Below are 13,581 nucleotides of genomic sequence, written 5' to 3'. Positions count from 1 at the left end.
CTGCCCCGTTGCCTCCCCCCATCCCCGCTGCTCCAGGCCTCCGTCCCCGGCGTCATTGCTATGCGCTGAACGGCGCGGCGCTCTGACGTCATGCGCCGTGCATAGCAATGACGCCGGGGACGCACGACGGAGGCCTGGAGCAGCGGAGCAGCGCGGACCGGACTCAGGTAATTATGCCACCGGGGATGGGGGGAGGCAACGGGGCAGCGGCGCCGGCAATGGGTGCCGCTGCCCCTTCTCTCCCCCTGGCTGTCGGCGCCGCTTCTCTCTCCCTGGCTATCGGCGCCGGCACCGATAGTCAGGGGGACAGAACGGGCAGCGGCGCCGATAACCAGGGGGTGAAAAGGGCCGACAGCAGCGCTCTAGACCCCAGGAAAGGCAGGGGGAGAGAAGCAGGCAGCGACGGCCTCTCTCCCCCTGCCTTTCCTGGGGGTATATCGGGGTATACACGCGCACACACGCACCCTCATTTTTTCATGGATATTTGGGTAAAAAACTTTTTTTACCCAAATATCCGTGGTAAAATGAGGGTGCGTGTTATAGGCCGGTGCGTGGTATACCCCGATAAATACGGTACCTTCCTTGCTCCCCTGCTGCCATTCTGACTGATTGGCAGACAAGGCTTATTCACATGTCATGCCCAACCCTAGAAGAGCTGCACAGCAGGACCATGGCTCAGGGGGAACAGGGAACACAAATACAAGTTATTTTGTTCACACACTAATGGTAACGCCCATAGAATGCGTTTTAGACCTATTAGATGCAGAGACTTGCAAGCAAACCTTTTGGCACATATAGCCTTTTGGATTTTGTACCTTGATACGAGAGCACTTAGAGGTTTAAAACCTAGAACTGATATTTCTTATTAACCCCTTGAGGACTCAGCCCATTTTGGCCTTCAGGACTAAAATTAAATTTTAACGTTTTCGTTTTTTCCTTCTCGCCTTCTAAAAATAATACCTCTTTTATATTTTCATCCACAGACCAGTATGAGGGCTTGTTTTTTTGCGCGACCAGTTGTCCCTTGTAATTACATCACTCATTATATCATAAAATGTATGGCGCAACCAATAAAAAAAATATTTGTGTGAGGAAATTGAAAAAAAAACTGCAATTTAGAAAAATTTGGAAGGTTTTGTTTTCACGCTGTACAATTTATGGCAAAAATTACATGTTTTCTTTATTCTGTGGGTCAATACGATTAAAATGATACACATGATTACATACTTTTATTATTGTACCGCTTTAAAAAAATAAATAAAAAAACGCTAACTTTTTAACCAGATTAGTACGTTTAAAATCCCTATTGCTGACCTATAACGCACCAGTGGCGGTATGAGGGCTAATTTTCTTGCGCCTTGATCTGTACTTTTTTTATTAATACCACATTTGCATATATAACACTTTTGATAAATAATTAAACCTGATATTGATAAATAATTAAACAAATAAACCTGTACGCCCCTGAAAGACCAGGCCTGTTTTTTCAAATCGGGGATGTCTGTCTTTATTAGAGAATAACTATTAGAGGTAACGTTTTGCCAATCACGATAATTCTGACATTGTTTTTTTGTCACAAGTTGTCCATCATGTACATAGTAAAAGTACGCCGATATCATTTGTATTTTTTTTTTACAATGCAAAAAAATCATGAAATTTTTACAAAAACATTTAGATTTTTTGCTATTTTAACACTAATAGGTTGCATATATTTATACTTACTGACCAAATAGTTTATGAAACTTATACTTTCAGATGTCTACTTTATCTGGTCATTTTTTTGTTTTTAATTAACATTTTAAATTAGTTAGAAGCCCAACAATTTAACTTGAAATTTTGAAAATGTAGAAAATTTGAAAAGTACATCTTTTTATGTGCTATGCAAGGTTTGCAGACCTTAAAAGGTAGTAGAACATAGGAACACTCGCCCAAATGACCCCATTTTAAAAACTAGACCCCTCAAGGTATTCGCTAGGGGGTACTAGGGGTGTGAATCGCCAAGAATTTGGCGATTCGATTCGAATCGCGATACCAGTGTGGCGATTCGATATATCGCGATACCGTCTAGGTGACGATACATCGCGATATATCCCGATATATCGCCCACCTGGGAGCATTCATAGATCCCAATAGACGCCGCTGTCAGCTTTGACAGCGGCGATCTAGTACTCCGGTGCTCACTTTTCTCATGTTATCCCGTCCGGGCTGCAAAATAAAATAAAACGCACTTTATCTTACCTGCCAACGAGCCCCCGGAGCTCCGGTACACTCCGGTACAGGTGTTCGGTCCCCGGGCTGTATTCTTCTTACTTCCTGTTAGTCCGGCACGTCACATGGAGCTTCAGCCTATCACCAGCGGAGGCGGGACATCGCTGCGGCTGGTGATAGGCTGAAGCTCCATGTGACGTGCCGGACTAACAGGAAGTAAGAAGAATACAGCCCGGGGACCGAACACCTGTACCGGAGCTCCGGGGGCTTGTTGGCAGGTAAGATAAAGTGCGTTTTATTTTGCAGCCTGGATAGGATAAAATGAGAAAAGTGCGCACCGGATACTCCTTTAATAGCCAGCCGCGGCGATTGCCGCATGCTGGCTATTAGCGGCGGCCCCCGGCTACTGAAATCAGCCGGGGGTCGCATAGTACGGAGTGGGCACGAGTCGGAGCCCGCTCCATAGCCGTGTCAGATCCGGCCTGCCCGGCTCCACAAATGTGGAACTTTTATCTCCTGATGCCCAAGACATGACATGCTGTTCCGGGCGTCCGCAGATAAAAATTCCACATCCCTAAAAGAATCGATTCAAAAATATTTTGAATCGATTCTGTATCGGCAAATGAAAAAAATCGCGATTATCGCGAGAATCGATTTTTTCTTACATCCCTAGGGGGTACAGTGAGTATTTTAACGCCATAGTTTTTTGGCAGGAATTATTACAAAGTCAGTGTTAAAAATTTGAAATTTGAAATTTTTCACAAATGCATCATTTGGGGGGCATATTTTTTGTACATCACTTCTGATATTGAAAGAAATGCACCCTATATTTTATTTAGCTGTTTGTCCCACGCTTAGGCCATATATGGTTCCTTGGCCGCGTGGTAGGACTCAGAAGGAGAGGAGCGCCATTTGGCTTTCAGGGCAGAACAGTACCCCCACCCCCACAAGTGACCCCATTTATATACCGCACCCCTACAAGTTATTGGCTGGACCAGGGACCTCTCTGATTGGTCCTTGGTCGGCTAGCAATATAACACGTCTGTCTGTGACAGTTAAGGCTCCTGATGGATATATCCGCCATGTTGTGGGAATAAGCACACGCTCATGGCGAATATATCCATCACTGCTGCGGCTGGGTAGCTCAGTGTGTCCGCTCATGACTGCTGGCGGGAAATCCGCCGCTATGAGTGGACACACAAAGCTACCCAGCCGCAGCAGGGAGCTCATTACCGTGACTGCTGCATAATGTGTAGGATCACATGGTGGACATCCGCAGCATATTACATGCTGCGGATGTCCGCCAATGCGATCCTACACATTATGCATTTTTTTTTATTAGATTCATTTAATAAATGTATTTTTAATATTGAAATATATATATTTTTTTTACACTTTTATTACATTTTTATTTATTTTTACACTTTTTAATACTTTGGAATACTTAGTATTCCAAAGCATTGTATTTACCGTATTTATCGGGGTATACCACGCACCGGCCTATAACACGCACCCTCATTTTACCAAGGATATTTGGGTAAAAAAAGTTTTTTACCCAAATATCCATGGTAAAATGAGGGTGCGTGTGTGCACGTGTATACCCCGATATACCCCCAGGAAAGGCAGGGGGAGAGAGGCCGTCGCTGCCCGCTTCTCTCCCCCTGCCTTTCCTGGGGTCTAGAGCCCTGCTGCCGGCCCTTCTCTCCCCCTAGCTATCGGCGCCGCTGCCCGTTCTGTCCCCCTGAATATTGGTGCCGGCGCCCCATTGCCGGCGCCGATAGCCAGGGGGACAGAAGGGGCAGCGGCACCGATTGCCGGCGCCGCTGCCCCGTTGCCTCCCCCCATCCCCGGTGGTATAATTACCTGGGTCGGGTCCGCGCTGCTGCAGGCCTCCGGCGTGCGTCCCCAGCGTCGTTGCTATGCGCTGCACGGCGCGGCGCATGACGTCAGTGCGCCGCGCCGTGCATAGCAACGACGCAGGGGACGCACGCCGGAGGCCTGCAGCAGCGCGGATCCGACCCAGGTAATTATGCTACCGGGGATGGGGGGAGGCAACGGGGCAGCGGCGCTGGCAATGGGTGCCGCTGCCCCTTCTCTCCCCCTGGTTGTCGACGCCGCTTCTCTCCCCCTGGCTATCGGTGCCGGTATCGATAGTCAGGGGGACAGAACGGGCAGCGGCGCCAATAGCTAGGGGAAGAGAAGGGCCGGCAGCAGGGCTCTAGACCCCAGGAAAGGCAGGGGGAGAGAAGCAGGCAGCGACGGCCTCTCTCTCTCCCCCTGCCCTTCCTGGGAGTGTATCGGCGTATAACACGCACAGACTTTAGGCTAAAAATTTTAGCCTAAAAAGTGCGTGTTATACGCCGATAAATACGGTATATGCTGCCTGCCAGTTTTCACTAGCAGGCAGCATATTAGGACATGCCTCTGTAGGACCCCCGGCTGCCCAGGTATGCAGCAGCACCCCGCGATGCTCCGGGGTGCTGCAGGAGAGACAGAGGGAGCCCCCTCCCTCTGTCAGAACTCCTTACAGTGCGCGGTCACTTCTGACCGCGGCTGAAAGGGTTAAACTGTCGGGAGTGAAGTGAACTTCACTCCCGGCAGTGCGGCAGGCCCCGGCCAGCCGCGGCCACATACAGCACCCCACGAACGCGATGCGGGGTGCTGCAGAGGAGACAGAGGGAGCCCCCTCCCTCTGTCATAACACTTACAGCCCGCGGTCACTTCCGACCGCGGCTGTAAGGGTTAAAACTGTCAGGCCAGAAGTTTACTTCGGTCCTGGCAGTGCAGCAGGGTCCTGACTGTGTGATACAGCCGAGTCCCTGCCGCGATCTCGTGGGTGCACTGGGCAGCACCCACGAGAATAATGGACGAGTATAGACGTCCAGGTGCCGGAACGCCCGCCAACCTGGACGTCTATACTCGTCCATGGTCGTTATCGGGTTAAATAAAATGTTAAAAAAATAAGTCAAAAATTGCTGCTTTTTTGTAACGCCATTCCCCGTACGGGATCATTAACATTTTATTTTAATAGTTCAGATATTTACTCACATGGGGAGATACCACATATATGGTTATACATTTTATTTTTTAATTAATTTTACACTTTTTGGGAGTAAAATGAGAAAAAGGGACAATTAAATTTTTATTGGGGGAAGGGAATTTTTCACTTTTAATACTTTTTTTTTTTTTTTTTTTTTTTTAACACTTTAATAGTCCCCATACAGGACTTTTAATGCAATCACTTTATTGCTAATACTGTTCAGTGCTATGCATAGGGCATAGCACTGATCAGTGTTATCAGTGATCTTCTGCTCTGGTCTGTCGTCCTCGGACCATAGCAGAAGACCCCTGGAGATGGACGGAGGCAGGTGAGGGGAACTCTCTCCACCATTATGGAAGATCGGATCCCTGTGGCAGTGCTGCGGGTGATCCGATCATCCATTTTAGTGGTCGAACTAATCGCAGTTACCGGCGGGTCCTTGGCTGTTGATAGCAGCCGGGACCTGCCGCGCATGACCTGAGCATCGGCCCGATGCTCACAGTCATGTACAGCACATAAATGTACATCCTTATTCACAGCTGAACATTGTGGGGAGATTTATCAAAACTTGTTGACCAACTGCCCTTAGCATCCAATGAGATTGCGTCGTCAAGGCCTCTGAAAACTAAACTAATACAACGCAAGACAGAATTGAAGGAGAACTGTAGTGCAACACTTTTCATGTCCCCTGTGCCCGGGCTGCAAAAACTAAAAAACAAACTTTAACTCACCTTCTTACGCTCCCCTTTTGCGCTGATATCGGCGTCCCAGCCCTCCAGTGCTGGTCTTCTTGGGCTCAGTGACTCATACTTTGCTCAGCATATTGCCGGCTGCAGTGAGGTCCCGCCTCAGCCGGTGATGGGCTGAGCGCACTGTCATGTAAGGAGCCTGGGCCCCGCCTTCTCCCTACTGCCCGGGCTCTTTACATGACGGTGCGCTCAGCCTATCACCGGGACATCGATGCAGCCGGCAATACGCTGAGCGTAGTATGAGTTACGGAGCCCAAGAAGCAGGAAGTAGACTGGTACCGGAGGTCTGGGACTCCAATATTAGCGCAACGGGGGAACGTAGGAAGGTGAGTTCAAGTTTTTTTTTTTTTTTTTTATTACTGCATCAAACTTGCAGGATAATATCTGCTGTGTATATGCTGTGTGAACACAACCTAAAAAGGGAACCTGCCAGCAGTTTTTACCCCCATCCTGCTCTGGGTCCTTTCTAAACATATGCCTGTGTGTCCCCAGGGGCGCAGAATCCCATACAAAAGGTTTAAGATGTCCCAAGCTGTATGTACATAAGGCCTGAAAGGTCCACTTTATGTATACTAAGCTCAAAAGTATTTCTCTAAATGTACAGATCTGGAGAAGATGGTGGATGATAGAGGAGGCATTATCCATGACAATTATGGAAAGTAGGGTTGGGTTAAATATGACGATGCTGGACACTTGAGAGCCGAGTATATGCATAGCAGACACTTCAGGCCTTACGTATGGTGTGGGACATTGTAACACTCTTTGTAAGGTGTGCTGCAGCATGGTTGACAAATAAGCATACACTTAGAAAGGTCTGTACCTGTGCTGTCCCGCACTACAGTCTTAAAAAAAAAAAAAAAAAAGACTGGAGAGAGTTGAAATTTCCCTGTTCACATTATTTGGAGTGCTGCATTCAACTTTATACAAAAAATAAATAAAATAAAGAATGCTGCTACAGAAAAGTCCAGGGAAAGTGTAGGACTTACCTGCTCCTCTAGTAAGGCCAATACAACAGAAGCGTCACTATCCTCTAGGTTCTCCTGGGAGACTATTTCACAGAGAGGAGCTGCATCTGGATATGTCTCAACATAAGTAAACTTCAGAGTTACCTGGACATCTGTAAAAGCAAAGTGAATTATAATATCATAACCAGCTTGGTATTATCTGTGTGGATACTCTGGAGTAAACATTTATTGGGAGATTAAAATCTGTGCAGAGAAAAAGTTGCCCAATTGCCCATAGCAACCAGATTATTTTTTTAAGGGCCTTTGAAAAATAAGAGAAGCCATCTGATTGGTTGCTATGGGAAGCTGGGAAGCTTTAAATCTGGACAGGGTAAACCTATTCATTAGCCCTTGTTACATATTACTATTTCTCCCAAATAAATATTACCGTATATACTCGAGTATAAGCCGAGTTTTTCAGCACAATTTTTCGTGCTGAAAACACCCCCCTCAACTTATACTCGAGTGAACTCTCCGCCTGTCAATCCCTTCTCAGTGGTCTTCAACCTGCGGACATCCAGAAGTTGCAAAACTACAAATCCCAGCATGCCCGGACAGCCATCGGCTGGGAGTTGTAGTTTTGAAACCTCTGGAGGTCCGCAGGTTGAAGACCACTGCGGCCTTCGTCATCATCCAGACCCCCCCCCCCCTTTAGTTTTCTACTCACCTCCCCTCGGTGGGAAGGAAGGGTGAGCTGGTCCAGGCCATCTGTGCTGCAGGGACCGTCCGGTGGGAAGGGTTAGTGGTTCCGGACTGTCCATTTTCACTGGGGGGTCCTCTTCTCCGGGCCTGCCCTGGACAAGTGACGTTGCCTTGACGCCGCCGCACAGGGACATTCATTCGCAGCCTGCGCATGAACGTCCCTGTGCGTCGTCGTCAAGGCAACGTCACTAGTCCGGGGCAGGCCCGGAGAAGAGGACCCCCCAGTGAAAATGGACAGCCCGGAACCACTAACCCTCCCCACCAGACGGTCCCTGCAGCACAGATGGCCCGGACCAGGCTCACCCTTCCTTCCCACCGATGGGAGGTGAGTAGAAACCTAAAGGAGGGGGGGGTCTGGATGATGACGAAGGCCGCAGTGGTCTTCAACCAGCGGACCTCCAGAGGTTTCAAAACTACAACTCCCAGCATGCTCGGACAGCCGATGGCTGTCCGGGCATGCTGGGAGTTGTAGTTTTGCAACATCTGGAGGTCCGCAGGTTGAAGACCACTGATGAAGGGATTGACAGGCGGTTATGATGAAGGGAGGGGGGGGGGGGAGATGATGATGATGGGGGTCTGGATGATTACAGGGCTCTGGATGATGTATTTCCCACCCTAGGCTTATAGTCGAGTCAATAACTTTTCCTGGGTTTTTGGGGTGAAATTAGGGGCCTCTGCTTATATTCGGGTCGGCTTATACTTGACTATATACGGTACCTCACAAAGGTTCCTATACCAGAGCTCCAGATGGAAACAAAAATGGTTCCAAAAGCAAGCCACAAATATATAATCCGGTTCTATTTTTTTTTTTTATTTTTTTTTTTTACAACTAACCCCTTAAGGGTTTATTCACATCATATTTGATGCGCAGGATTATGGGCTGCAGATTTGAATGTAAAGGAAATGACTGAACACAGCTTCAAATCCTGCACATCAGTTCAGCGAACATAGAAGAGGCTCTTTAGAGGGACCGGGCACCGGACAGAAGATCCGTATATTAGTCAGAGACCCTGCATCGGTCTCCTGTTCCTCCACACTATAACCCGGTGTATTGGGATTAGTGTGGGTGAACAGGATGACCTTTTTCCTTTAAATCATGTCTGCATACATTTTTACACATTTTTACACATCATGTATGTGTGGTATAGATGTGGTCCTACCCTTAAAGGAGTAGTCCAGTGGTGAACAACTTATCCCCTATCCTAAGGATAGGGGATAAGTTTGAGATCGCGGGGGGTCCGACCGCTGGGGCCCCCTGCGATCTCCTGTACGGAGCCCCGACAGCCCGCGGGAAGGGGGCGTGTCGACCTCCGCACGAAGCAGCCGACACGCCCCCTCAATACAACTCTATGGCAGAGCCGAAGCGCTGCCTTCGGCAATCTCCGGCTCTGCCATAGAGATGTATTGAGGGGGCGTGTCGGCCGCCGCTTCCTGCGAAGGTCGACACCCGCTATCTGGACGGAGAGCCTGGCCCCCGTACAGAGAGATCGCAGGGGGCCCCAGCGGTCGGACCCCCCGCGATCTCAAACTTATCCCCTATCCTTAGGATAGGGGATAAGTTTTTCACCACTGGACTACCCCTTTAACCCCTTAAGGACCAGGCCATTTTACACCTTAGGACCAGAGCGTTTTTTGCACATCTGACCACTGTCACTTTAAACATTAATAACTCTGGGATGCTTTTAGTTATCAATCTGATTCCGAGATTGTTTTTTCGTGACATATTCTACTTTAACATAGTGGTAAAATTTTGTGGTAACTTGCATCCTTTCTTGGTGAAAAATCCCAAAATTTGATGAAAAATTTGAAAATTTTGCATTTTTCTAACTTTGAAGCTCTCTGCTTGTAAGGAAAATGGATATTCAAAATAAAAAAAAAAAATTTATTCACATATACAATATGTCTACTTTATGTTTGCATCATAAAATTGACATGTTTTTACTTTTGGAAGACACCAGAGGGCTTCAAAGTTCAGCAGCAATTTTCCAATTTTTCACAAAATTTTGAACCTCGCTTTTTTTCAGAGACCAGTTCAGGTTTGAAGTGGATTTGAAGGGTCTACCCATTAGAAATACCCCACAAATGACCCCATTATAAAAACTACACCCCCCAAAGTATTCAAAATGACAATCAGTAAGTGTTTTAACCCTTTAGGTGTTTCACAGGAATAGCAGAAAAGTGAAGGAGAAAATTCACAATCTTTATTTTTTACACTCGCATGTTCTTGTAAACCCAATTTTTGAATTTTTACAAGGGGTAAAAGGAGAAAATGTATACTTATATTTGTAGCCCAATTTCTCTCGAGTAAGCACATACCTCATATGTCTATGTAAAGTGTTCGGCGGGCGCAGTAGAGGGCTCAGAAGGGAAGGAGCGACAAGGGGATTTTGGAGAGTACGTTTTTCAGAAATGGTTTTTGGGGGGCATGTTGCATTTAGGAAGCCCCTATGGTGCCAGAACAGCAGAAATAACCCACATGGCATACCATTTTGGAAACTAGACCCCTTGGGGAACGTAACAAGGAATAAAGTGAGCCTTAATACCCCACAGATGTTTCACGACTTTTGCATATGTAAAAAAAATATTTTTTTTTCCCACTAAAATGTGTGTTTCCCCCCAAATTTCACATTTTTGCAAGGGTTAATAGCAGAAAATACCCCCCAAAATTTGTAACTCCATCTCTTCTGAGTATGGAGGTACCCCATAAGTTGGCATGAAGTGCATTACGGGCGAACTACAATGCTCCGAAGAGAAGGAGTGATATTTGACTTTTTGAGAGCAAATTTTGCTCGGGGGGCATGTTGCATTTAGGAAGCCCCTATGGTGCCAGAACAGCAAAAAAAAAACACATGGCATACCATTTTGGAAACTAGACCCCTTGAGGAACGTAACAAGGAATAAAGTGAGCCTTAATACCCCACGCGGGTTTCACGACTTTTGCATATGTAAAAAAATATATATATTTTTTTCACTAAAATGTGTGTTTCCCCCCAAATTTCACATTTTTGCAAGGGTTAATAGCAGAAAATACCCCCCAAAATTTGTAACTCCATCTCTTCTGAGTATGGAGGTACCCCATAAGTGGACCTGAAGTGCACTACGTGCGAACTACAATGCTCAGAAGAGGAGGAGCACCATTGAGCTTTTGGAAAGAGAATTCGTTTGGAATGGTAGTCAGGGGCCATGTGCATTTACAAAGCCCCCCGTGGTGCCAGAACAGTGGACCCCCCCCACATGTGACCCCATTTTGGAAACTACACCCCTCACAGAATTTAATAAGTGGTGCAGTGAGCATTTACACCCCACTGGCGTTTGACAAATCTTTGGGACAGTGGGCTGTGCAAATGGAAAATTACATTATTCATTTTCACGGATCACTGTTCCAAAAATCTGTCAGACACCTGTGGGGCGTAAATGCTCACTGTACCCCTTATTACATTACATGAGGGGTGTAGTTTCCAAAATGGGGTCACATATGGGGGGGGTCCATTGTTCTGGTACCATGGGGTCTTTGTAAACACAAGTAGCCTTCAATTCCGGAAAAATTTTCTCTTCAAAATCCCAATGGCGCTCCTCCTCTTCTGAGCATTGTAGTGCACCCATAGAGCACTTTACATCCACATATGGGGTATGCTCTTACTCATAAGAAATTGGGTTACAAATTTTGGGGGGCTTTTTTTTATTTTCCCTTGTGAAAATGAAAAATTTAGGGTGACACCAGCATTTTAGTGAAAAAAATATTTTTTTTTCACTTTCCCATCCAACTTTAATGAAAATTTGTCAAACACCTGTGGGGTGTTCAGGCTCACTATACCCCTTGTTACGTTCCGTGAGGGGTGTCGTTTCCAAAATGGGGTCACATGTCTGTATTTATTGTTTTGTGTTTATGTCAGAACCACTGTAAAATCAGCCACCCCTGTGCAAATCACCAATTTAGGCCTCAAATGTACATGGTGCGCTCTCACTCCTGAGCCTTGTTGTGCGCCCGCAGAGCATTTTACGCCCACATATGGGGTATCTCCGTACTCAGGAGAAATTGCGTTACAAATTTTGGGGGTCTTTTTTTCCTTTTACCTCCCGTGAAAATAAAAAGTAAAGGACAACACCAGCATGTTAGTGTAAAAAAAAATTTTTTTTACACTAACAGGCTGGTGTAGACCCCAACTTTTCTTTTTCATAAGGGGTAAAAGGAAAAAAAGCCCCCAAAATTAGTAACGCAATTTCTCCCGAGTACGGAAATACCACATATGTGGCACTAAACTGTTTCCTTGAAATACGACAGGGCTCCAAAGTGAGAGAGCGCCATGCGCATTTGAGGACTAAATTAGGGATTGCACAGGGGTGGACATAGGGGTATTCTACGCCAGTGATTCCCAAACAGGGTGCCTCCAGCTGTTGCTAAACTCCCAGCATGCCTGGACAGTCAGTGGCTGTCCGGAAATGCTGGGAGTAGTTGTTTTGCAACAGCTGGAGGCTCTGTTTTGGAAACACTGCCGTACAATACGTTTTTTATTTTTTATTAGGGGGACAGTGTAAGGGGGTGTATATGTAGTGTTTTACCCTTTATTATGTGTAAGTGTAGTGTAGTGTTTTTAGGGTACATTCACACTGGCAGGTTTACAGGGAATTTACCGCTAGGAGTTTGCGCTGCGGTGAAAAATTTGCCACAGCCCAAACTTGAAGCAGAAAACTTACTGTAAACCCGCCAGTGTGAATGTACCCTGTACGTTCACATGGGGGGGCAAACCTCCAGCTGTTTCAAAACTACAACTCGTAGCATGTACTGACAGACCGTGCATGCTGGGAGTTGTACTTTTGCAACAGCTGGAGGCACACTGGTTGGAAAACCTTCAGTTAGGTTCTGTTACCTAACTCAGTATTTTCCAACCAGTGTGCCTCCAGCTGTTGCAAAACTTCAACTCCCAGCATGTACTGATCGCCGAAAGGCATGCTGGGAGATGTAGTTATGCAACAGCTGGAGGGATCGCAACTACAACTCCCAGCATGCAGAGACAGCTGTTTGCTGTTCAGGCTTGCTGGGAGTTGCAGTTTTGCAACATCTGTAGAGCTATAGTTTAGAGACCACTGCATAGTGGTCTCCAAACTGTGGACCTCCAGATGTTGCAAAACTACAACTCCCAGCATGCCCAGACAGCAAACTGCTGTCTGGGCATGCTGGGAGTTGTAGTTTTGCAAGATCTGGAGGTGCACAGTATAGAGATCACTTTGCAGTGGTCTCAAACTGTAGACCTCCAGCTGTTGCAAAACTGCAACTCCCAGCAAGCCTAAACAGCTCTCTGGGCATGCTGGGAGTTGTAGTTTTGCAACATCTGGAGGGTTACAGTTTAGAGACCACTATAGTGGTCTCAGACTGTAGCCCTCCAGATGTTGCTAAGTAACTTACCGGCTTCCGTTGGATCCAGGGAGCTGTGTCGCGGTCCTCTTCTTCCGCCGATCGTCGCCCGCTGCCGTCGCTGATCGTCGCCGCTGCCGTCGCCGATGGGTAAGTGGATCTTCGGCGCCGGTCCCTGTCGGTTTCCCCGTTCTGCCCCGCCTATTGTGGGAGGGCAGGACGGGGAAACCGAAAGTAAACCCCTCCGCCCCTGATCTGCTATTGGTGGTCGCGTCTAGACCACCAATAGCAGAGATAGGAGGGGTGGCAACTCTGCCACCTCACTCCTATCGCTACAGGGGGATCGTGGGTGTCTAGGACACCCGCGATCCCCCTTCTATTCCGGGTCACCGGGTCACCATAGACCCGTATGACCCGGAATCGGCGCAAATCGCAAGTGTGAATTCACTTGCGATTTGCGCCGATCGCCGACATGGGGGGGTCTAATGACCCCCCTGGGCATTTGCGCGGGGTGCCTGCTGATAG

General features: G+C 47.2%; 1 protein-coding gene across 1 annotated transcript in view; it reads right to left on the bottom strand.

Moving 5' to 3' along the window:
* RWDD1 (RWD domain containing 1) overlaps positions 1-13,581 on the bottom strand; it is a 29,880-nt gene that overhangs the window by 14,662 nt on the left and 1,637 nt on the right. The window contains exon 3 of the mRNA XM_056566375.1: positions 6,984-7,114. Coding sequence (XP_056422350.1) covers positions 6,984-7,114 — 131 coding nt within the window. The remainder of the gene's footprint in view (positions 1-6,983; positions 7,115-13,581) is intronic.

This window comes from Hyla sarda, chromosome 3, assembly GCF_029499605.1.
Source record: "Hyla sarda isolate aHylSar1 chromosome 3, aHylSar1.hap1, whole genome shotgun sequence".
NCBI lineage: Eukaryota > Metazoa > Chordata > Amphibia > Anura > Hylidae > Hyla > Hyla sarda.
Note: the sequence above shows the minus strand (reverse complement) of the source record. Positions and strands in the feature narration are given on the sequence as shown.